At 37.2% G+C, this 26914-nt stretch overlaps 1 protein-coding gene across 4 annotated transcripts in view; it reads right to left on the minus strand.

Annotated features, from left to right (window-relative positions):
- Window positions 1–26914, minus strand: part of SPAG1 (sperm associated antigen 1) — a 94078-nt gene that overhangs the window by 28461 nt on the left and 38703 nt on the right. For all 4 annotated transcript variants that reach the window (XM_082364267.1, XM_082364268.1, XM_082364269.1 and 1 more), the window contains one exon: window positions 193–606. In XM_082364267.1, the coding sequence (XP_082220393.1) occupies window positions 193–606 (414 nt within the window). The remainder of the gene's footprint in view (window positions 1–192; window positions 607–26914) is intronic.

Below are 26914 nucleotides of genomic sequence, written 5' to 3' on the forward strand. Positions count from 1 at the left end.
ACGCTACGCGTTCCAAGGTACAGCTCCCGGAGGTGGAGTCGCTCCCGCCCTGCCCTCGGTTACTGGGAAGGAACCTACAGGGCGAGCGCCTGTCATTCGGGAGGTGGCCCGCGCCTCTCCCGCGGTGGCCCCTTCAGGTCTCGCGAGCCGCAGCCCGAGGGGCCAGGGACCCCGCGGGCGCAGCTCACTCACCTGCAGGCTCCAGCTGCGCGATCGCCGCCGAGTACCTGAGAGCCGCCTCGGCGAACTGCCCGTTTTTAAAGAGCTCGTTGCCCTGGCTCTTCAGGCCGGCGGGGCCGACCTGGACGGCGGGCGCCGTCGGCGGCGGCGAGCCAGGTCCGGGGGACGCGCCGGGCCCAGGGGGCGCGCTGGCCGCGGGGTCCCCGGCGCCCCGCCCGCCGCCCGGGTGCCCACTGGCACCGCCCGCCGTCGCCGGGGTCCGCGGCCGGTCCCACTTGTCCGCGCCGGCCTCCAGCGCCCGGCCCCGCCGCGGCGCGCCCCTCTCCGGCCGCCGGCCGCCCTCGCTCTTGCCCGTCAGCTTCTTCTGGATGTTGCCCATGCCGCGCGGCTCGGCGGCGCGCCCGGCTGGCGCCGGCTCCGCGGCCTCTGTGGGGAGTGGATGCGGGAAGTGAGTGTTTGCATCATCGCGAGCAACTACCAGGGAGGCCGCGGCGGTGCCGGCGCAGGGGCGGGGTCGCGGGAGAAGCCGGGCAGAGTGGGCCCGCCCCTCGGGCGGAATCCGGCGGTTCCGGCGCCTTTGGGGGGCCGGTCGGCCCAGAGAGTTAACAGCGGAGGCCGCGCTCCGAGCCCTAGTGGCTTCCCGGGCTAGGGACGGAAGCCAACCCCGGATTTAACTCTTCAAACGCTGAAGAGCTTGGGACGTGAAAACCGGCATTTCAAAATCATTCCATTCATCAAAGCATACGTGTCGAGGTAGGTCTTACAAAATATGTACTTTTCTTCCATTTACAGTTTAGAAGTGAATGAATGAAGTTACTAAAACTTGAATATAATAATTGCACCCAAAGTTAGGGCACCCTTTCCTTATGTTAAGGCACTGGGAGAAGATAATTTGAAAAAAAAAAAAGTCCAAGTGATTTTTAAGCCATTTAAAAATGATTTTAGCAAAGAACTCACATAAAACAGGCACCTAGTTTTTAAAGTGAACCTTAAAAAGACAGTAAAATTTCCAGTACAATACCTTATTCAAATTTAAAAAGTCCTTTGATCTTGATTGAAAGATTTTAGGTACTTATCAGAGCTTTAATAATTGATTATTGAATTGATATTTAAATAGGCAAATGATGCATAAATATTTCATTGATGGGTGTCTTAATATTTAAAACAAAGCAATTCATCATTTCAAAGCACTAAATGCAGAGACTTCCCAGCTTTCTCTTGTAACAAATTCTAATCTGATTTTTAATGAATCTATTTCCCATTCTGTTTCATGAATGGTAAAGCCAGAATTTGAAGCACAAAAACAGAGGAAGTAGAAAACCACTAGTACTTAAATAAAAATCAGTGGATGGATGATCACCTTAAGGCAAGCAATGAGTATAAAAACACACTAATTAATAAATACAGTTTTCTATACAGCAGAATAACATCCAATTTTGGATCACTAACCAAAAGGGGCTTAACAATAAAAAGATGATCTTATTATAGTGATAAATCCCCAGACTGGACCCAGAGGAAGGCTCCAGTACTTTTCATCTGGTATCTGCTGCTCAAGTCCCACCCAGCATAAAAATGGATGGAAGCTTAAGTCAGTGTCAGTAGAAACGATGGACAGCTAGTATTATTTTCTATTCCCTTTTATGTCTGACCAATACTATTACTAAATAGCTGCCATTTATTTAGAACTTAATATGGGTCAAGACCTTTACATACATTATCATTTTTCATTATCATTAATCTTCATACCAAGTATTGTCCCCACATTACAAATGAAGCAAGAGAAACACAAGGAAGAAGCTAAGGAATTCTCTCAAGCATGAAGAGCTAGAAACCAACATAACTGAGATTCAAATGAAATGAATGCTGTACCTCTTTCCTTAAGACTGAAATGCCCCTTAACATTTCCCTGCAAAGGTAAGCAGAGGCCTGAACATGAAAGACCTGTGAGTCCTGTTGGGTATTTAACTACCTGTGGGACATTCCAGAGGAGTTGTTCAGGAGGTGGCTCCAAATGTAGATCAGAGGAAGCCTTATCCAGAGACACTGACTTGGGGTTGCTGGCATAAAAAGGATCACTGAAGTTTGAGTGTGAATGGAGTCACCAAGATCTTCCAAAGGATCCCTAAGAAATAAAACACTTAAAGGATGATGAGAATCTCCAGTGGAGATGGAGGAGTACCTAGAAATGAGAGAGAAAACAGGAAGGTGTACTGCCTCAGAAACCAAGAAGAAAGAGTATTTCAGGGAGAAAGGAGTCAACAGTAACTAATATCAAAGGAAGGAATGGGCAAGAGTTTTGACTGCATAAGGACTAAAGAAAATCATTAGATCTAAAGACCACAAAGACTTCAGTACCCTGGGGTGGGGTGGTTTGGGTAGCTGGTAGATACAAAAATCCTCAATGAAATACTAGCAAACTGTTAAAAGGATTATACATCATGACCAAGTGGGATTTATATCAGGAATGGAAGAGTAGTTCAACAGTAGAAAATCAATCTATGCAACACATGACATTAAAGGACAAGGGGAAAAACTGACACCGTCATAACTGACACTGAAAAGGAACTTGACAAAATCCAACACCCTTTCATGATAAAAACACTCAGAAAACTAAGAAGAGAAGTAAAATTTCTCAACATGATGAAGTACTTTTATGAAAAACAGCTAACATCATACTCAATAGTGAAATCCTGAAAGCTTTCCCCTGAAGCTCAGGAACAAGACAAAGATTCTGTTTTCACTGCAGCTACTCAACATTGTACTGGAAGTTGTAGCCTGATCAATTAGACAAGAAAAAGAAATAAAAGACATATATATTGGAAAGGAAAAAGTAAAACTATCTCTATTCATAGATGACATGATTATCTACAGAGATGACATGATTATGTCATAGATGACATGATTATATACAGATTATCTATCTATATATACCTATATATATATAAATGTACATATATTCCCAAAGAATACACACACACACAAACAACTACTAGAGCTAATAAGCAAATTCAGTGATTTCAGGGTACAAGATCAACATGAAAAATCAGTTGTTTCTATAAATTAGCAATGAAAAATCCTGAAAGGAAATTACAAAAATAATTCCATTTACAATAGCATCCAAAGGAATAAAATATTTAGGAATAAATTTAACCAAGGCAGCAAAAGACTTGTATAATAAATATTGCTGAAAGAAATTAAATAAATGGAAAAACATCTCTTGATCATGGATAGGAAGACTTAATGTTGTTAAAATATTAATACTATACAAAGCAGTCTACAGATTCAACATAATCCCTATCAAAACTCCACAGCTTTTTGGGAAGAAATGGAAAAGCTGATCCTCAAATTCATGTGGACTTTCAAGGGGCCTAGAATAGCCAAAACAATCTTGAAAAAGAGAACAAAATCAAAGGACTTACACTTCAGATTTCAAAACTTATGGAAAGCTACAGTAATCAAAACAGTGTGGTACAACATAAGGATAGACATATAAACCAATGAAATAGAGAGTCCAGAAATAAACCCATACATCTATGGCCACGTGATTTTTTTTTTTAGGGTAAAATATGTTTGAATTTTTATCAAATGCAAATCAATGAAACCTCTAAAAACCACAGCTTTGGACCATGTCAGTCAGTTAGGTGGTTTTTTTGTTTGTTTTAATACATCTTTATTATTTTTTTTTTGAGGTATAGTTGATTTACAATATTATATAAGTTTTAGGTGTACAAAATAGTGATTCACAATTTTTAAAGGTTATATTCCATTGATAGTTATTATAAAATATTGGCTATATTCCCTGTGCTGTATAACATACCCTTGTAGCTTATTTATTTTATACATAGTAGTTTGTACCACTTAATCCAATACTTCTACCTTGTCCCTCCCTGCTTTCCTCTCCCCTCTGGTTTGTTCTCTATGTCTGTAAGTCTGTTTCTTTTTTGTTATATCCACTATTTTATTTTATTTTTTAAATTCCACATATAAGTTTTATCATATAGTATTTCTCTTTCTCTGACTTATTTCACTAGGCATAATACCCTCCAACTCCATCCATGTTGCTGCAAATGGCAAAATTTCACTCTTTTTTTAAGACTGAGTAGTAGTCCAGTGTGTGTGTGTGTGTGTGTGTGTGTGTGTGTGTGTGTGTGTGTGACATTTTCTTTATCCATTCATCTGTTGATGGACACCAGTTGTTTCCATATCCTAGCTATTGTAAATAATGCTGCTATGAACACTGGGGTGCATATATCTTTTTGAATTAGTGTTTTCTTTTTTTTTTTTTTTAACATCTTTATTGGAGTATAATTGCTTTACAATAGTGTGTTAGTTTCTGCTGTATAACAAAGTGAATCAGCTATACATATACATATATCACCATATCTCCTCCCTCTTGTGTCTCTCTCCCACCCTCCCTATCCCACCCCTCTAGGTGGTCACAAAGCACCGAGCTGATCTCCCTGTGCTATGCAGCTGCTTCCCACTAGCTATCTATTTTACATTTGGTAGTGTATATATGTCCATGCCACTCTCTCACTTCATTCCAGCTTACCCTTCCCCCTCCCCATGTCCTCAAGTCCATTCTCTACGTCTGCATCTTTATTCCTGTCCTGCCCCTAGGTTCTTCAGAACCATTTTTTTTTAGGTTCCATATATATGTGTTAGCATACGGTATTTGTTTTCATTTTATTTGAATATATACCCTGGAATGGAATTGCTGGATCATATGGTAGTTCTATTTTTAGTTTTTTGAGAAACCCCCATACCATTTTCCACAGTGGCTATACCAATTTACAGTCCCACCAACAGTGCACAAGGGTTACATTTTCTCCACATCCTTGCCAACATTTGCTCTTTGTGGTCTTTTTGGTGATAGCCATTCTGAAAGATGTGAGGTGATATCTCATTGTGGTTTTGATTTGCATTTCTCTGATGATTAATGAAGTTGGTCATCTTTTCATGTGCCTGTTGGCCATTTGTATATCTCCTTTGGAAAAATGTCTATTCAGATCTTCTGCCCAGTTTTTAATCAAGTTGTTTGTTTTGACATGGGTTGTTGGAGCTGTTTGTATATGTTGGATATTAACCCCTTATCGATCTTATCATTTGCAAATATCTTCTGCCATTCAGTAGGTTGTCTTTTTGTTTTGTTGGTGGTTTCCTTTGCTGTGCAAAAGCTTTTTAGTTTAATTAGGTCCCATTTGTTTATTTTCGCTTTTGTTTCCTTTGCCTTAGGAGACAGATCCAAAAAAATATTGCTACAACTTATGTGAAAGGATGTTTTGCCTATATTTTCTTCAGGAGTTTTATGGTTCCTGGTCTTACATTTAGGTCTTTAATCCATTTTGAGTTTATTTTTGTATATGGTGTTAGAAAATATTCTAATTTCATTCTTTTACATGGAGCTGTCTAGTTTTCCCAGTACCGCTTATTGAAGAGACTGTCTTTTCTCCATTATATATTCTTGCCTCCTTTGTTGTAGATTAATTGACCATAAGTGTGTGGATATGGCCAACTGATTTTTGACAAAGGTGCCAAGTCCATTCAATGAGGAAAGAATAATTTCTTTAACAAATGGTGTTAGGACAACTAGATTTCTACATGTCAAAAAACAACAACAAAAACAAAAACAAAAAAATCAAAGCTAAGTTGGACTCCTTCCTACCTCAACTAATCAAAATAAATCAATGACATAAATATAAGAGCTAAAACCCAACACTCTTAGAAGAAAACATAGGAGTAAATCTACATGACCTTGGATTTAAAAGTGGATTTTTTTTTTTTTTTTTTTGGCCACACCACGTGGCATGCGAGATCTTAGTTCCCTGACCAGGAATCGAATCCATGCCCCCTGCATTGGGAGCACGGAGTCTTAACCACTGAACCACCAGGGAAGTCCTAACAGTGGATTTTTATATATGACACCAAAGGTATAAGTAACAAAAGTAGATAAATTGGACTTCATCAAAATTAAAAACTTTTGTGCATCAGAGGATATTATCAAGAAAGTTAAAAACCCCACAGAATGGGAGAAATTATGTGCAAATCAAGTATCTGATAAGGGTCTAATGTCCAGAATACATAAATAACAGTTACAATGCAACAATAAAAAGACAGCCTAATTTTAAAATGGGCAAAGGACTTGAATAAACATTTCTCCAAAGAAGATATACAAACGGCTAATAAGCACATGGAAAACGGTCAACATAATAAGTCATTAGGGAAATCCAAATCAAAACCATAAGGAGTTACCACTTTACACCCATTAGTATGGTTATACTCAAAGAGGCAAAACATAAGTGTTTGCAAGAATGTGGAGGAATTGGAATCCTTATATATTGCTGGTAAGAATATAAAATGGTGTAAACACTTTGGAAAACAGTCTTGCAGTTCCTCTAGAAGTTAAACATAGAGTTACCATATAACCCAGTATTCCACTCTTAAGTATATACCCCCCAAAGTTAAAAACATATGTACATACATAGACACAAACAAAAATACTTGTACATGAATGTTCACAAAAGCATTATTCATAATAGCCAAAAAGTGGAAACAACCCAAATGTCCATCAACTGATTAATGAAAAAAGAAAATGTGATATTATCAATGCAAGAATATTGTTTTTCCATAAAAAGGAGTGAGGTACTAAGACATTGGTCTTAGTAATATTTTTTTTGGATATGTCTCCTCAGACAAGGGAAACAAAAGTAAAAACAAACAAATGGGACTACATCAAACTAAAAAGCTTTTGCACAGCAAAGGAAACTATGAAAAAATGAAAAGGCCACCTACTGAATGGGAGAAGATATTTGTAAACAATATATCCGATGAGTTAGTATTCAAAATATCCAAACAACTCATATAACGCATAGCAAAAAAACCCAAACAACCCAGTTAAAAAATGGGCATAGGATCTGAATAAACATTTTTCCGAAAAAGACACACAGATGGCCAACAGGCACATGAAAAGATGCTCAAAATCGTTAATCATCAGAGATTAAAAAGACAATGAGCTATCACCTCACACCTTGCAGAATGGCTGTTATCAAAAAGACAACAAATAATAAGTGTTAGTGAGGACGTAGAGAAAGTGTAACCCTTGTACACTCTTGGTGGGAATGTGAATTGGTACAGCCAGTATGGAAAACAGTATGGAGATTCCTCAAAAAATTAAAAACAGAACTACCATAAAATCCAACAATTCCACTCCTGGGTATTTATCTGAAGAAAACAAAAACACTAATTAGAAAAGATATACAGACCTCTATGTTCATTGCAGCATTATTTACAATAGCCAAAATACGGAAGCAACCTAAGTGCCCACTAATAGATGAATGGATAAAGAAGATGTAGCATACATATATAAATAAATATACATAAAATATATAATAGAATATTACTCAGCCATAAAAAAGAATGAAATCTTGCCATTTGTGACAACAGGATAGATGTAGAGGGTATTATGCTTAGGGAAATAAGTCAGACAGAGAAAAACAAATACTGTATGATTTCACTTATATGTGGAATGTAAAAACGAAACAAATGAACAAACATAAAACAGAAACAGAGTCATAGATACAGAGAACAAACAGATGGTTGCTGGAGGGGAAGGGGCTGAGGGGAAGGGGCTGAGGGAAAGAGAGAAAAAGCTGAGGGAGATTAAGAAGTAAAAACTTGCACCTGCAAAAATAAATGAGTCACAGGTATGAAATGTACAGTATGGAGAATATAGTCAATAATTACGTAATATCTTCATATGGTGACAGATCATAGCTAGACTTACTGTGGTGATCATTTTGAAATGTATAGAAATACAAAATCACTAAGTTGTTTAGCAGGAACTAACATGTTGTCAGTCAATTATACTTCGAAACCAAATAAGCAAGCTCATAGAAAAAAAGATCAGATTTGTGGTTACCAGAGGTGGGGAATGAGGGGAGGGGGAAATGGATGAAGGCAGTCAAAAGGTACAAATTTCCAGTTATAAGATAAATAAGTACTAGGGATGTAATGTACAACATGATAAACATAATTAACACTTTTATGTATGAAAGTTGTTGAGAGAATAAATCCTAAGAGTTCTCATCATAAGGAAAAAAATTTTTTTTCTATTTTAAAAATGTTGCATCTATATGAGATGATGGATGCTTTCTAAACTTATTGTGATAATCATTTCATGATGTATGTGAGGAAAATCATGCTGTACGCCTTAAACTTTATACAGTGCTAATGTTAGTTATATATTAATAAAACTGGAAGAAAAAAAAAAAGGAACGAAGTACTGATACATACTTCAACACTTCAACATGGATAAACCTTGAAAACATTATGCTGAGTGAGAGAAGCCAGACACAAAAGGCCACATCTTGTATGATTCCATTTACATGAGATATTCAGAATAAGCAAATCCGTAGAGACAGAAAGTGGATTAGTAGTTGACAGGGGAAAGGGAGATGGGAGTGACTGCTAATGGGAATGGGATTTCTTTTTGTGATGATAAAAATGTTCTGGAATTAGACAGTCGTGATGATTGTACAACCTTGTAAGTATACTAAAATCTACTGAATTTGTAAAGGATGAATTTTATGATATATGAATTATATCTCAAGTTTTTAAAAAGAATGCTTATTTTACCTTACCCTTGACAACAAAGAATACTTTTTTTTTTCCATCTTGGTCAATTTGATGGGAGAAAAAAAAATCTATATTTAACTTTCATCTTTTTATTAGCAATACAAAAATGTATTGATCATTTAATTTCTTCATTAGTGATTTCTCTGTTCCTATGCTTTGTTCATTTTGGTACTAGGCTCTTTAACTTGGTCTTGTGGTTTTGTAAAAGCTCTTCATATCTAAGGTCATTAACCCTTTGCCATTTTACTAATTTGTCCTTTGCCTTTTATTTTTTTTATGGCATCTGTCTTATACAAGTTTTTAATTTTTACATAATCAAAATAATTCATCTTTCTCCTTATGATTTTGTCTGTTGTTTTAACTCTTTGAAATCCCCACCCTTCCACCCTCCTGATCCCACCAATTCTAGGACAAGAGAAATATTTACATTTTATTCTTCTGTTTGTCAATGACTGTTTAATTTTCTTATATTTCATTTTTAAGTGGAGAATAAGCAACAACACTACAAGGGAGTCTAGAGCCTTACTTTCCTCTGACGGCCACTTCTAAATATTCTCTACTAGGGAAGGAAACCACAAATAGGGAAGTTTCCGAGAAAGCCCATGAACTCAAATCCCAGATCCAATCAGCCTGGTGAGGACAGGTATTTCTTCATAGCAGTCCTCAAAAGGACAGGTGAAGAAAGCCTATCAATTGTCTTATCTCAGTACTTGACACAGAGTAGGTGCTCAGTAACTGTCAGCTGTTAAATTAAACCCATTGGTGGGCTTCCCTGGTGGCGCAGTGATTGGGAGTCTGCCTGCTGATGCGGGGGACGCGTGTTCGAGCCCTGGTCTGGGAGGATCCCATGTGCCGCGGAGCGGCTGGGCCCGTGGGCCACAGCTACTGAGCCTGCGCGTCTGGAGCCTGCGCTCCGCAACAAGAGAGGCCGCGATAGTGAGAGGCCCGCGCACCGCGATGAGGAGTGGCCCCCGCTTGCCGCAACTAGCGAAAGCCCTAGCACAGAAACGAAGACCCAACATAGCAATCAATCAATCAATCAATCTTTAAAAAAAAAAAAAACCCATTGGTTATGTTGTACCTTAGTCTGGATGAACTGGGCCTGGCCAACCCACGTGGAGCCCGCGGGGGAGCAGCATTATCAGCCGAGGATAGAACACACTAATTGCTGCAGTTTCCCATGGTCTTCAGGGCTCCCTGCATCATACCCCATAATGACTAAGAATTCTTTCTTGGAACGTGGTGGGAGGGGAACCACAGGCAAAGATTCCAGTTTGATAACCTCCCTCTGGGCTTTCACATTATTTTCCTAAAAGTGACTTGGATTTCTCCTGTCTTGTCCAAGGCTCCAGGACCTCTTTTTACATGTTATCTAACAATGGAACTTGTTAAAAATGAACATAATATAGTCCCATTGTTCTTACTTCATCTTAAAAGCACTACTTCTGGGCTTCCAGCCATTTAACCTACCTAATCTTGATTTGCTTCTGATAAAAGGGAACTAACTGGTCTTAAAATTTATATCCTTCTTAATCAAGACATTTTTGTTTTCTGAATCTTGTATACTTTTATATATTCCCTAATCTACAAAATAATTATGGGGGGGCGGGCATGAATGACAGGATCAGAAATGGTTCTCTTAAAGCTCTGCCTGCTTGGAAATCTGAATGGGAATATTGCTTCCCTATGAGACTTACCTTAGGGATAACCACCTAATTCAGAGAGAAACATATCAATCTGTTAAGTGATATTACACTACAGTAATCCTAACTCAGATTTTTAATCATGGAACCATATGTATTACTAATTTTTGATTAGCCCTTTGCTGTTTATCTCTATTTGTGAAGAGGGCATTTTAGTATGTTTATTGAGATGCAGTTGACACATAACATTGTTTAAGTTGTACAACATGGTGATTTGATACACATATATACTGCAGAATGATTACCACAATAAGGTTACTTAATACATCCGTCACAGAACTACTATTATTTTTGTATTAAAAATATTTAAGATCTACTCTCTTAGCACCTTTCAAGTATATAATACAGTATTGTTAACTATAGTCATCATGCTATACTGAATCCCCAGAACTTATTCATCTTATAACTGGAAGTTTATACCCTTTGACCAACTTCTCCCCAATACCTCCAACCCCTCAGCCCCTGGACCACCATTCTACTCTCTATTATTATGAATTTGGCTTTTTTAATATTCCACACCGTAAGTGGGATCATACAGTATTTGTCTTTCTCTGTCTGACTTATTTCACTTAGTACAATACCCTCAAGTTCCCTCCATGTTGTCACAAATGGCAGGATTTTCTTCTTTATTATGGCTGAATAATATTCGTGTATGTGTGTGTGTGTTGTGTGTGTGTTTGTATCACACTTTCTTTACTTATTCATCCTTTGATGGACACTTAGATTGTTTCCATATCTTGGTTATTGGGAATAATGCTGCAATGAACAATGGATATCTCTTCAAGATAGTGATTTCATTTCTTTTGGACATATACCCAGAAGTGGGATGGCTGGATCATATGGTAGTTCTATTTTTTAAATTTTTGAGGAAACTCCATACTGTTTTCCATAGTGGTTATATTCCCACCAGTAGTGTACAAGAGTTCCCTTTTCTCCATATCCTTGCTGACACTTGTGATCTCTTGTCTTCTTGTTGATGGCCATTCAAATAGGTGTGAGGTGATATCTCATTGTGGTTTTGCTTTGCATTTCCCTGATGATTAGTGATGTTGAGCACCTTTTCATGTACCTGTTGGCCATATAAATGTCTTCTCTGGAAAAATGTCTATTGAGTTCCTCTGCCCATTCTTTAATCAAAAATGATCATATTAGTCATTAACCCACTTGTTTCTCAACATACGTTCAACCTCTGATAAGAGTTCTTAGTACAGCGTCAGCACAAGAGTGGATAAACACCAAATTATATCTGTTTCTTTGACAGTGTAGTCCGGTGATATTCAGCCTGGGTTTTATAGAACCTGTACTTCCTTAGTTGGTATCTAATAACCATGTTTAAGAGATAGACTTTGGAATCTCACAGATTTGGGGCCATATCCTAACCATATGACTTATAACCTGTGCAAATGTGGCAAATAACCTTTCTAAGCTTCTGTTTCCTAATCTATAAAAGTATGGATAATTATAGCTTCCTTAAGTATTAAGTGAAATAATTAAGTAAAGCACTTTCACAGTTCTTCAAGTGTGCTAATTGTTCAAAAAAAAAAAAAGTAATGAGAAGAGCAATTACTGTCAAGATGGAGTAAACATAATCCACCCTGTCTCTCACACTGAATACAACTAAAAACCTGGGACAGAATTCATGGAGCAGTTATATGAGGACACTGAAAAGTAAATGGTTAACAGGCTGATTGCGGAAAGGAACTAGAATTGGAAATACCCCCCAAACAGCGGTGAGTTTCTCATTTTTCTTTCCTCTGATATCTCCTAGCGTGGGTCAAAGTCAGTTTAAAACCCAAAACTGTGCACTGGGTCTGGAGAAAAAGAGCTTTAGGAGATCCCCTTTATTATTTACCTTAAGGAAAAAAAAAAAGATAGTTGGCCCCTATGGGGAAATTCCCTATTTCTGTTTGTTTGTTTGTCTTGTTTTTCCTTTCTCTCCAATCCCAGCTCCCAGGCAATCCTTCAGCAGCTGCAGTGGCAGTAGCAGCCAAGTAGACAGCTAAAACTTTGAGGGAGAGGAACTCTTATCTCTGGTCAGAGAAACTGTGGTTCCAAGGATATCCCCATTGCTTTTTTTTTCTCTTTCTGTCCTCTTGCTGCTCAGTACTGGAGGCACATAGTCATGGGAAGTGTACAGTAGAATTAAAGTGTGGCTTTCTAGCCACAGGAAGAGGAAGGAAAACCTCTGGGATCCAGAAAGAGTAGGGAAGAATCACAGAGAGGAAAGTGGAAAATTAAGAAAACAATTGCATAAAATTGTAACTGAAATGAGCTTACCCACCAGGTGATCCATATGCATAAATTTGACCTGAAACATCCTACCAAAAATTTTGAGAAGTGAATTCCGGGGGAAACCATTACCCAGGCCCCAGTTGGTCATGGGGTGGTGCACAAGTGGGACAGATCCAAATAGTGCTGCAAAGGTTTTGAAACTAAACTGACATTAGAACCATAGTCCAAGGAAGTCTGGTAGGAGAACTGTTACCCAAAACTAACCAGATTGATTAACTGCTTTAAAATAAAAGTTCCCCATCAGATTTAAACAAAACTGAAAATCACATATAATAATATTAAAAATTGCTAATATACAGTACAAAATTCCTTACAAGTGAAGAAGAAAGAAAATCTCAACATGTGGCAAAGAAAAAGGCAATTAAGTAATACTAAACCCTGGATAACCAGATGTTATGAATTCTCAAACGAAGACTTTAAAGTGGCAATACTAACCATGCTCCAAGAAATAAAGGCAAATACTCTTAAAATGAATAGAAAGATTAAAAAGTTTTGCTGAAAAATAGAAGATTTCAAAAAAACAAAGAACCAAATGGAAACATTACAATGGAAAAATACAATAACCAAGATAAAAAAATTCACCAAATGGCTGCAATAATACAATTGAGATGAGAGGAAAAGGTCAGTGAACTTGAATATATAGATCAAGAGAAATTTTTCAATCTTAACAAGAGAGGGGAAAAATAACTGGGGGGCGAAAAGAACAGAGGCTCAAAGTCTTGTAGGACAATACCAAATGGTCTAACAATTGTGTCATAATAGTCCCAGTAGGAAAGGAAAAATAGTGTTGTCCAGAAAAAAATTTGAAGAAATCAGGGCTGACAACTTCACGAATGTGGCAATGACATGAACTTATAGAGTCAAGAATCTCAGCATACCAGTACCAAAAGGATAAATTCAAAGAAATGCACATCAAGACATATCATAATCAAACTGCTAAAAAATAAAAACAAAGGAAAAAGTCTTGAAAGCATCCAGAGAAAAACAATGCATCAAATATAGGGGAACAACAATTTGAATAACAATGGATTTCTCATCAGAATCATGAAGGACAGAAGGCAGCAGGGCAAAATGTTTAAAACGCTGAAAGAAAGAACTGTCAAACCATAATTCTATATCTCACAAAAATATCCTTCAGAAATGAAGGTGAAATAAAGACATCCTCAGTGAAGGAAAACTAAGAGAATTCATCTCTAGCAGACATTCTTTAAAAGAAATGCTAAAGGAAATACTTCATATGTAAAGGAAATGATAGCAGGAAGAAACTTGTACCATTAGGAATGAAGGAAGAACAATAGAAATGATAAATGAGTAAATAAAATACTGTTTTATTCTCCTCTTAAATTCTTTAAAAAATGTAGAGAGGTTGAAAGCAGAAAGTATAACATTGTCTAATGGGATTTCCAATGAACGTAGATATAACACATATGATTACAACATAAAGACAGTGGATAAAGGGACTGATTTGGTGGTAAGTTTTTTTTTTTTTTTTTACATTCCACTGGAAGTGGTAAAATATTAATTCTAAGTAAAATGTGGAAAGTTAAGTATGTATATATAAATTCCTAGTGGGACCACTAAAAGAATGTACAAAGAAACACAGTAAAAAAACACAATCAATATATTAAAATGTAAAACTAAACAATATTTAAATAACCCAAAAGAAGGTATAAAAGAAAAAAAGTTGAACAAAAAACAGAGGGAAGAAACAGAAAAACAAATAATACAATGTTAGACCTACTACAAACATCAATACTTAATTAATTGTAACTGGTGTACATATACCAGTTATAAGACAAGAGTTAGTAAGATTAAAAACAAGACCCAACTATTTACTGTCTAATAGAAAACCACCTTAATTATATAGGTAGGTTAAAGTAAAAGCCTAGGAAAATATATACTGTAAAAATATTAATCCAAAGAGAGCTGAAATAGCTATATTACTGTCAGACAAAGCAGACTTAAAAGCAAGTAAAATTACCAAAGATAGAGAAACATTATGTAATGATAAAAGGATCAACTGACCAACAAGTCACAGAAATCCTAAACGTGAATATTTCTAACAACAGAGCCTCAAGACACATGAAGCAAAAACTGGTAGAACTAAAAAGAGAAATGGACAAATCCACAACTGTAGACAACAATACTCCTCAATAAGGAATATAAAAGTAAGGAATATAACAAGCAAACAAAATCAGCAAGGATAAAGAACTAAGCAGCACCATCAACCAACTTAATTGACATTTATAAAACACTCCACCAAAAAATAGCAGAATAACATTCTTTTCAAGTGCACATGGAATATTCATCAAGAAATAATATATCCTATGTCATAAAAAAAAGCCTCAACAAATTTGAAAGTAATAATGTAACACAAAGTGTATTCTCTGACCTTAACGGAGGTAAATTTTATGTTTTTTTATTTTTATTTTTTTTATTTCCATTCTTTTTAAAATTTTTTTATTAAAAAAAAAATTTTAACATCTTTATTGGAGTATAACTGCTTTACAATGGTGTGTTAGTTTCTACTGTATAACACGGAGGTAAACTTTAAATCAATAACAGAAAGATTACTGATGTCTCAAAAATTTGGAAACTAAATATGCCATATGGGTCAAAGAGGGAGCCTTGAAGGAAATTAGAAAATATTTCCAATTGAATGACAATGAGAATACAACATATCAAAATGTATGGGATGCAGCTAATGCCACACTTAGAAGAAAGCATAGCGTCAAATGCTTATGTTAGGGAAAAAAGTTTCAAATCAACATTCTAAGCTTCAATTTGAGAAACTATCTTAGAGAAAGAGGAGAAAATAAACCCATAACAAACAAAAAGAAGGAAATGATAAAGAGCAGAAATCAATGAAACTGAAAAAGATAAAAAAGCAGAGAAGGGAGGAGACCTTCAAGATGGCAAAAGAGTAAGACGTAGAGATCACCTTCCTCCCCACAAATACATCAGAAATACATCTACATGTGGAACAACTCCTACAGAACAACTACTGAACACTGGCAGAAGACCTCAGACCTCCCAAAAGGCAAGGGACTCCCCCACGTACCTGGGTAGGGCAAAAGAAAAAAGAAAAAACAGAGACAAAAAATAGGGATGCGACCGGCACCAGTGGGAGGGAGCTGTGAAGGAAGAAAAGTTCCACACACTAGGAAGCCCCTTTGTTGGCAGAGACTGCGGGTGGTGGAGAGGGGGAGCTTCGGAGCCACGGAGGAGAGTGCAGCAACGGGTGCGGAGGGCAAAGGGGAGAGATTCCCGCACATAGGATCAGTGCCGACCAGCATTCACCAGCCTGACAGGCTTGTCTGCTCACCCACCGGGACAGGTGGGGGCTGGGAGCTGAGGCTCGGGCTTTGGAGGTTGGATCCCAGGGAGGGGACTGGGGTTGGCTGCGTGAACACAGCCTGAAGGGGGCTAGTGCCCCACAACTAGCCGGGAGGGAGTCTGGGGGGAAAAGTCTGGAGCTGCCAAAGAGGCAAGAGACTTTTTCTTGCCTTGTTGTTTCACGATGCACAAGGAGAGGTGATTCAGAGTACCGCCAAAACAAGCTCCAGAGATGGGCATGAGCTGCGGCTATCAGCGCGGACCCCAGAGACAGGCATGAGACGCTAAGGCTGCTGCTGCAGCCACCAAGAAGCCTGTGTGCAAACACAGGTCACTATCCACACCTCCCCTCCCAGGAGCCTGTGCAGTCCACCACTGCCAGGGTCCCGTGATCCAGGGACAACTTCCCCAGGGGAACACACAGCATGACTCAGGCTGTTGCAACGTCATGCCGGCCTCTGCCGCTGCAGGCTCGCCCCGCATTCCGTACCCCTCCATTCCCCTGGCCTGAGTGAGCCAGAGCCCCCTAATCAGCTGCTCCTTTAACCCCATCCTGTCTGAGCGAAGAACAGGTGCCCTCAGGCGACCTACATGGAGAGGCAGAGCCAAATCCAAAGCTGAACCCTTGGAGCTGTGCGAACAAAGAAGAGAAAGGGAAATCTCTCCCAGCAGCCTCAGGAGCAGCGGATTAAATCTGCACAATCAACTTGATGTACCCTGCATCTGTGGAATACCTGAATAGACAACAAATCATCCCAAACTGAGGCAGTGGACTTTGGGAGCAACAATATATATATACTTTTCGTTTTTCTCTTTTTGTGAGTTTGTATGTGTATGCTTCTGTGTGTAATTTTGTCTGTACAGCTTTGCTTTTACCATTTGTCCTAGGGTTCTGACTGCCCTTTTTTTTTTTTTTTTTTTTAACTATGGGTTTTAGCGCTTCTTATCATTCGTGGATTTGTTTTCTGGTTTGGTTGCTCTCTTCTTTCTTTCTTTGCCTCTTTTTTTTCTTTTTTTACTTTTTAATTGTTTTTTATTTTTAATAATTATTTTTTATTTTAACAACTTTATTTTATTTTACTTTATTTTATTTTATTTTTTTCTTTCCTTTATTCTCCCTTTTATCCTGAGCCGTGTGGATGACAAGATCTTGGTGCTCTGGCCGTGTGTCAGGCCTGTGCCTCTGAGGTGGGAGAGCTGAGTTCAGGACATTGGTCCACCAGAGACCTCCCAGCTCCATGTAATATCAAACAGCAAAAATCACCCAGAGATCTCCATCTCAGCGCCAAGACCCAGCTCCACTCAACGACCAGCAAACTCCAGTGCTGTACACCCTATGCCAAGATGGAACACAACCGCACCCACTAGCAGAAAGGCTGCCTAAAATCATAATGTCACAGACACCCTAAAACACACCACCAGATGTGGAGCTGCCCACTAGAAAGACAAGATCCAGCCTCATCCACCAGAACACAGGCACCAGTCCCCTCCACCAGGAAGCCTACAGAACCCACTGAACCAACCTTAGCCACTGAGGGCAGACACCAAAAACAACGGGAATTACGAACCGGCAGCCTGTGAAAAGGAGACCTCAAACACAGTAAGTTAAGCAAAATGAGAAGACAGAGAAACACACAGCAGATGAAGGAGCGAGGTAAAAACCCACCAGACCAAACAAAAGAAGAAGAAATAGGCAGTCTACCTGAAAAAGAATTCAGAGTATTGATACTAAAGATGATCCAAAATATTGGAAATAGAATGGAGAAAATACAAGAAACGTTTAACAAGGACCTAGAAGAACTAAAGAGCAAACAAACAATGATGAACAACACAATAAATGAAATTAAAAATTCTCTAGAAGGAATCAATAGCAGAACAACGGAGGCAGAAGAATGGATAAGTTACATGGAAGATAAAAGAGTGGAAATAACTACTTCAGAGCAGAATAAAGAAAAAAGAATGAAAAGAATTAAGGACAGTCTCAGAGACCTCTGGGACAACATTAAACACACCAACAATCGAATTATAGGGGTCCCAGAAGAACAAGAGAAAAAGAAAACGACTGAGAAAATCTTTGAAGAGATTATAGTTGAAAACTTCCCTAACATGGGAAAGGAAAAGTTAATCAAGTCCAGGGAGTGCAGAGAATCCCATACAGACTAAATCCAAGGAGAAACACGCCAGGACACATATTAATCAAACTATCAAAAATTAAATACAAAGGAAAAATATTAAAAGCAAAAAATAACATACAAGGAAATCCCCATAAGGTTAACCGCTGATCTTTCAGCAGAAACTCTGCAAGCCAGAAGGGAGTGGCAGGACATATTTAAAGTGATGAAAGGGAAAAACCTACAGTCAAGATTACTCTACCCAGCAAGGATCTCATTCAGATTTAATGGAGAAATTAAAATCTTTGCAGACAAACAAAAGCTAAGAGAATTCAGCACCACCAAACCAGCTTTACAACAAATGCTCAAGGAACTTCTCTAGGCAGGAAACACAGGAGAAAGGAAAGACCTACAATAACAAACACACAAATTCAGAAAATGGTAATAGGAACATACATATCGATAATTACCTTAAATGTAAATGGATTAAGTGCTCCAACCAAAAGACATAGACTGGCTGAATGCATACAAAAACAAGACCTGTACATATGTTGTCTACAAGAGACCCACTTCAGACCTAGGGACACATACAGACTGAAAGGGGATGGAAAAAGATATTCCATGCAAATGGAAATCAAAAGTAAGCTGGAGTAGCAATTCTCATATCAGACAAAATAGACTTTAAAATAAAGACTATTACCAGAGACAAAGAAGGACACTACATAATGATCAAGGGCTCAAGCCAAGAAGAAGATATAACAATTATAAATATTTATGCACCCAACATAGGAGCACCTCAATACATAAGGCAAATGCTAACAGCCATAAAAGGGGAAACTGACAGTAAGACAATCATAGTAGGGGACTTTATCACCCCTCTTTCACCAATGGACAGATCATCCAAAATGAAACTAAATAAAGAAACACTAGCTTTAAATGATACATTAAACAAGGTGGACTTAATTGATATTATAGGACATTCCATCCAAAAACAACAGAATACGCTTTCTTCTCAAGTGCTCATGGAACATTCTCCAGGATAGATCATATCTTGGGTCACAAATCAAGCCTTGGTAAATTTAAGAAAATTGAAATCGTATCAAATATCTTTTCTGACCACAACGCTATGAGACTAGATATCAATTACAGGAAAAAATCTGTAACAAATACAAACACATGGGGGCTAAACAATACACTACTTAATACCCAAGAGATCACTGAAGAAATCAAAGAGGAAATCAAAAAATACCTAGACACAAATGACAATGAAAACACGACAAAACTAAACCTATGGGATGCAGCAAAATCAGTACTAAGAGGGAAGTTTATAGCAATACAATACTACCTTAAGAAACAAGGAACATCTCAAATGAACCTAACTTTACAACTAAAGCGATTAGAGGAAGAACATAAAAACCCCAAAGTTAGCAGAAGGAAAGAAATCATAAAGATCAGATCAGAAATAAATGAAAAAGAAATGAAGGAAACTATAGCAAAGATCAATAAAACTAAAAGCTGGTTCTTTGAGAAGATAAACAAAATTGATAAACCATTAGCCAGACTCATCTAGAAAAAAAGGTAGAAGACTCAAATCAATAGAATTAGAAATGAAAAAGGAGAAGTAACCACTGACACTGCAGAAATACAAAGGATCATGAGAGATTATTACAGCAACTATATGCCAATAAAATGGACAACCTGGAAAAACTGGACAAATTCTTACAAAAGCACAACCTTCTGAGACTGAACCAGGAAGAGATAGAAAATAAAAACAGACCAATCACAAGCACTGAAATTGAAACTGTGATTAAAAATCTTCCAACAAACAAAAGCCCAGGACCACATGGCTTCACAGGAAAATTCTACAAAACATTTAGAGAAGAGCTAACACCTATCCTTCTCAAACTCTTCCAAAATATAGCAGAGGGAGGAACACTCCCCAACTCATTCTATGAAGCCACCATCACCCAGATACCAAAACCAGACAAAGATGTCACAAAGAAAGAAAACTACAGGCCAATATCACTGATGAACATAGATGCAAAAATCCTCAACAAAATACTAGCAAACAGAATCCAACAGCACATTAAAAGGATCGTACACCATGATCAAGTGGGGTTATCCCAGGAATGCAAGGATTCTTCTATATACGCAAATCAATCAATGTGATACACCATATTAACAAATTGAAGGAGAAAAACCATGTGATCATCTCAATAGATGCAGAAAAAGCTTTCGACAAAATTCAACACGCATTTATGATAAAAATCCTCCAGAAAGTAGGCATAGAGGGAACTTATCTCAACATAATAAAGGCCATACATGACAAACCCAGAGCCAACGTCGTCCTCGATAGTGAAAAACTGAAACCGTTTCCACTAAGATCAGGAACAAGACAAGGTTGCCCACTCTCACCACTATTATTCAACATAGTTTTGGAAGTTTTAACCACGGCAATCAGAGAAGAAAAAGAAATTAAAGGAATACAAATTGGAAAAGAAGAAGTAAAGCTGTCACTGTTTGCAGATGACATGATACTATCCATAGAGAATCCTAAAGATGCTACCAGAAAACTGCTAGAGCTAATCGATGAATTTGGTAAAGTAGCAGGATACAAAATTAATGCACAGAAATCTCTTGCATTCCTATACACTAATGATGAAAAATCTGAAAGAGAAATTAAGGAAACACTCCCATTTGCCATGGAAACAAGAGAATAAAATACCTAGGAATAAACCTACTTAAGGAGACAAAAGACCTGTATGCAGAAAACTATAAGACACTGATGAAAGAGATTAAAGATGATACAAATATATGGAGAGATATACCATGTTCTTGGATTGGAAGAATCAACATTGTGAAAATGACTATACTACCAAAGCAATCTACAGATTCAATGCAATCCCTATCAAACTACCACTGGCATTTTTCAGAGAAACAGAACAAAAAATTGCACAATTTGTATGGAAACACAAAAGACCCCAAATAGCCAAAGCAATTTTGAGAAAGAAAAACGGAGCTGGAGGAATCAGGCTCCTGGACTTCAGACTATACTACAAAGCTACAGTAATCAAGACAGTATGGTACTGACACAAAAACAGAAATATAGATCAATGGAACAGGATAGAAAGCCCAGAGATAAACCCACGCACATATGGTCACCTTATCTTTCATAACGGAGGAAGAATATACAAAGGAGAAAAGATAGCCTCTTCAATAAGTGGTGCTGGGAAACTGGACAGCTACATGTAAAAAAAAAAATGAAATTAGAACACTCCCTAACACCATACACAAAAATAAACTCAAAATGGATTAAAGACCTAAATGTAAGGCCAGACACTATAAAACTCTTAGAGGAAAACACAGGCAGAACACTCTATGACATAAATCACAGCAAGATCCTTTTTGACCCACCTCCTAGAGAAATGGAAATAAAAACAAAAATAAACAGATGGGGCCTAATGAAAATTAAAAGCTTTTGCACAGCAAAGGAAAACATAAACAAGAGGAAAAGACAACCCTCAGAATGGGAGAAAATATTTGCAAATGAAGCAACTGACAAAGGATTAATCTCCAAAATTTACAAGCAGCTCATGCAGCTCAATATCAAAAAAACAAACAACCCAATCCAAAAATGGGCAGAAGACCTAGATAGACATTTCTCCAAAGAAGATATACAGATTTCTAACAAACACATGAAAGAATGCTCAATATTATTAATCATTAGAGAAATGCAAATCAAAACTACAATGAGGTATTGTATCACCTCACACCGGTCAGAATAGCCATCATTGAAAAATCTACAAACAATAAATGCTGGAGAGGGTGTGGAGAAAAGGGAACCCTCTTGCACTGTTGGTGGGAATGTAAATTGATACAGCCACTATGGAGAACAGTATGGAGGTTCCTTAAAAAACTAAAAATAGAACTACCATACGACCCAGCAATCCCACTACTGGGCATATACCCTAAGAAAACCGTAATTCAAAAAGAGTCATGTATGACAATGTTCATTGCAGCTCTATTTACAATAGCCAGGACATGGAAGCAACCTAAGTGTCCATCGACAGATGAATGGATAAAGAAGATGTGGCACATATATACAATGGAATATTACTCAGTCATAAAAAGAAACAAAATTGAGTTATTTGTAGTGAGGTGGATGGACCTAGAGTCTGTCATATAGAGTGAAGTAAGTCAGAAAGAGAAAAACAAATACCGTATGCTAACACAAATATATGGAATCTAAAAAAAAAAAAATGGTTATTAAGAACCTAGTGGCAGGACAGGAATAAAGACGCAGCCCTACTAGAGAATGGATTTGAAGACATGGGGGTGGGGGAAGGGTAAGCTGGGACAAAGTGAGAGAGTGGCATGGACATATATACACTACCAAATATAAAATCGATAACTAGTGGGAAGCAGCTGCATAGCACAGGGAGATCAACTTGGTGCTTTGTGACCACCTAGAGGGGTGGGCTAGGGAGGGTGGGAGGGAGACGCAAGAGGGAAGAGATATGCAGATATATGTATATGTATAGCTGATTCACTGTGTTATAAAGCAGAAACTAACACACCATTGTAAAGCAATTATACTCCATAAAGATGTTAAAAAAAAAAAAAGCAGAGAAAATTCAATGAAACATTTGAAAAAATCAATAACATTGATAAACCTCAAACCAGAATGACAAACAAAAAAGAGAGAAAACACAAATCGCCACTATCAGGAAGAGAGGATATCACTACAGATCAATCAGACATTAAAGCTATAATAAGGGAGTACTATGAACTGTGCTTATAAATTCAACAATCTGGATGAAATGGACCAATTTCTTAAAACTACTAAACTCAGGATTCACCCAAGAAAAAAACAGATAACCTAAACCGTTGTATGTCTATTAAAGAAATTAAATTTGTAATTTTAAATCTTTCACAAAAGAACCTCCAGGCCCAGATGATTTCACTGGCAAATTCTACCAAATTTTTAAAGAAGTAATATCAATTCCACACAATCTCTTCCAGAAAATAGAAGTGGTGGAAGCACATCCCAGCTCCCAACTTTTCTGACGTTGCCATTACCCTGATACCAAAACCAGACATGTACAGTACAAAAAAAAAGAAAAATTATAGTCCAATTTCTCTCATGAATATAGACGCAAAAATCCTCAACAAGATAATAACAGACAAAATCCAGTAATATATGAAAAGAATAATACATGATGATCGATGGGGTTTATCCCAAGAATTCAAGGCTAGCTCAACTTTTGAAAATCAATCAACATAATCCAATATACTAACAGATTACAGAAGAAAAACCACATGATCAAATCAATTGCTGCAGAAAAAGTATTTGAAAAGTTCACATCAATTTGAGATAAAAAGTCGCAGTCATGTAGAAATAGAAAGTTACTTCCTTAATTTGATGAAGCCCATCTCTCAAAAACCCACAGTTAACAGAAAACTTAATGATGGAAGATTGAATGCTTGCCCTCTAAGATTAAGAACAAAGCTCATGGATGTTCACTCTCACCATTTTTATTCAACACCGTAGCCCTTAGCCAGTGCAATAAAGTAAGAAAGAGAAAGAAAAGAGGTATAGATTGGAAATTAAAGAAATAAAACTGTTCTTATCTGCAGACCATGTAATTGTCTATGAAAAAAATTCCAAGGAGTCTACAAAAAGCATCCTGGAACTTATCAGTGAGTTAGCAAGACTGCAAGATACAAGGTCAACATATTTTTTAAAATAAATGATATTTTTATATTCTAGCAATGAACAATTCAATTTTCAATTTTCTGAAATTAAAAAAACATTCTTTACAATAGCTCCAAAAAATTTAAATACTTAAGTATAAATTTGTCAAAGTATGTGCAGTATCTGTGTGCTGAAAACTTAAAAAACACTAATGAAATAAATCAAAGAAGACCTAAATAAGTGGAGAGATATACCATGTTCATGGACTGGAAAAATCCATATAGTTACAATGTCATTTCTTCCCTAAATTGATCTATAAATTCAATGCAGTTCCAATCAAAAAGAACTGATTTAACTACCTCATATTTGCTGTCCAATTATACTCTACTATATACTATAGTGATATACAGTGGGAAATTCCTTGTGTTTTGCAGGGAGTAGAAATATAGATTTTAGTAATATAACAAACAGGCTTGTGGTAAAATAGTCATCAAATGTATGTGACTGTTAAGTGATTTTATGTAATAAAGGAATATACCTGAATATTAAGAGAAATAGGAGAAATGCAGCCTGTGAAAAATAAAATATAATTGAAAAAACCCTGATTTTAAAACTATGTGAAAGGCAAAGGAACTAGAATAGCCAAACTATTTTGAAAAAGAAAAATTAAGCTTTAGGAATCACACTACCTGATTTTAAGACTTACTGTAAAACTACAGCACTCAAGACAGTGTGGTATTGACAAAGGGACAGACACATAGATCAGTGGAAAAGAACTGAACCCAGAGTTAGATTCTATTGGCTACACAAATATGGCCAATTGATTTTTTCTTACAAAGGTGCAAAGGCAGTTCAAAGGAATAAGGATAGTTTTCATCAAATGGTTTTGGAACAATTGGACATCCATATGCAAAAAAGTGAAACTCAATCTAATCCTCACACTTCATAGAAAAATTAACTCAGTATGGCTAAGTGAAATAAGTCAGACAGAGAAAGATAAACACCATATGATCTCATTTATATGTGGAATCTAAAAAGAAAAACCAAACTGAGCTCATAGAGAACAGATTGATAGTTGCCAGAGGTGTATCTGTGTGTGTGTGTTTCTGTGTGTGTGTGTGTACATGTGCACACGTGTGCAATGGGTGAAGGGAGTCAAAAGGCACAAACTTCCAGTTATAAAATAAGTAAGTCATGGGGATGTAATGTACAGCATAGTGACTAGAGTTAATAATACTCTATTATATATTTGAAAGTTTCTAAAAGAGATCCTAAAGGTTCTCATCACAAGAAAAAAATTTTTGTAACTGTGTATGGTGATGGTTGTTAACTAGACTTATTGTGGCGATTACTTCACAATATATACGACTATTGAATCATGTTGTACCCATGAAACTAATAGAATGTTATATGTCAATTATATCTCAATAAAAAAATTAACTCAGAATGGTATATAAGTGTAAAACATAAAACTATGGAACTTTTAAAGGAAAACATAGGAGAAAATCCTCATGATTTTAGCTTAGTCAAAGCATTAAGATATGACACCAAATCACCAGTCCATTAAAAAATTTTGATAAACTGGACTCTAACCAAACTAACACCCTTTTTTTTCTGTGAAAGACACTGATAAAAGAATGAGAAAAAAAAAAGCTACAAATAGGGAAAAAATATTTGCAGATCTCATATCTAACAAAGGACTTGTATCAAAAATATAAAAAGAACTCTCAAAATTCAACAGTAAGAAAGCAACAACCCAACTTTAAAAACTGGTGGAATAATTTCAACAGATACTTTACCAGAAGTGATATAGACATGGCAAATAAGCACATGAAAAAATGTTCAACATCACTAGCCATTAGTAAAATGCAAATTAAAACCACAGTGAGAAACCACTATACACCTAATAAAATGGCTAAAAAAATATTTTAAATAAAATACCAAATGCTGGCAAGAATGTGAAGCAGCTAGAACTCTCACGTGTTGCTAATGGGAATGAAAAATGGTACCGCCATTCTGGAAAAACAGTCTGGAGATTTTTTATAAAGTTAAACATACACTTGCCATATGACCCAGCAGTCCCACTCCTGGTATTTACCCCAGAGAAATGAAAACGTATGTTCACCCAAAAACCTGTGCATGAATATTAATAGCAGCTCTATTCATAAATACCAAATACTGGAAAAAACCCAAATGTCCTTGAACAAATGAAAGGATAAACAAGCTGCAGTATATCCATATAATGGTGTATTACTCAGTAATAAAAAAGAATAAATCAAAGATACATGCAACTACATGAATGAATCTCAGTGACATTATGCTAAGTGAAGGAAGCTAGTCTCAAAAGGTTATATACTCTCTGATTCCATTTATATGACATTCTGGAAAAGGTGAAACTACAGGAACAGAGAATAGATCAACGGCTACCAAGGCTTGGGGTGAGGGAAGGGTTTGGCTAAAAGGAGGTGTTCTTTTTTGCTTTCCTTTTAGCCAACAATTTGTGATAAAATTGTTCTGGATCCTGACGGTGGTGGTTGTTACATGAAATTATACACGTGTTAGAACTGTATACCAAAAAGTCCATTTTTACTATATGTAAATTTTAAAAAATAATTTAAAAATAGTAGCAATTGATACAGTTTATATTATATCTTGTTCCAGATAAGATTTTAAATGATTTCCTTTAATTGTAAGATGCTTGGCTAATTATCTGAAGCTAAATATAAACATAAGAAAAACATTTGCTCCCAGAACTTGCTTAAAGGTGAGCCTCAATCGGGACTTCCCTAGGTGGCGCAGTGGTTAAGAATCCGCCTGCCAATGCAGGGGACCCGGGTTCAATCCCTGGTCCGGGAAGATCCCATATGCCGTGGAGCAGCTAAGCCCGTGCACTGCAACTACTGAGCCTGCACTCTGGAGCCCACGAGCCACAATTACTGAGCCCACGTGCCACAGCTACTGAA

Source organism: Balaenoptera borealis, assembly GCF_965194805.1.
Source record: "Balaenoptera borealis genome assembly, chromosome: 17".
In the NCBI taxonomy this organism is placed as follows: Eukaryota; Metazoa; Chordata; class Mammalia; order Artiodactyla; family Balaenopteridae; genus Balaenoptera; species Balaenoptera borealis.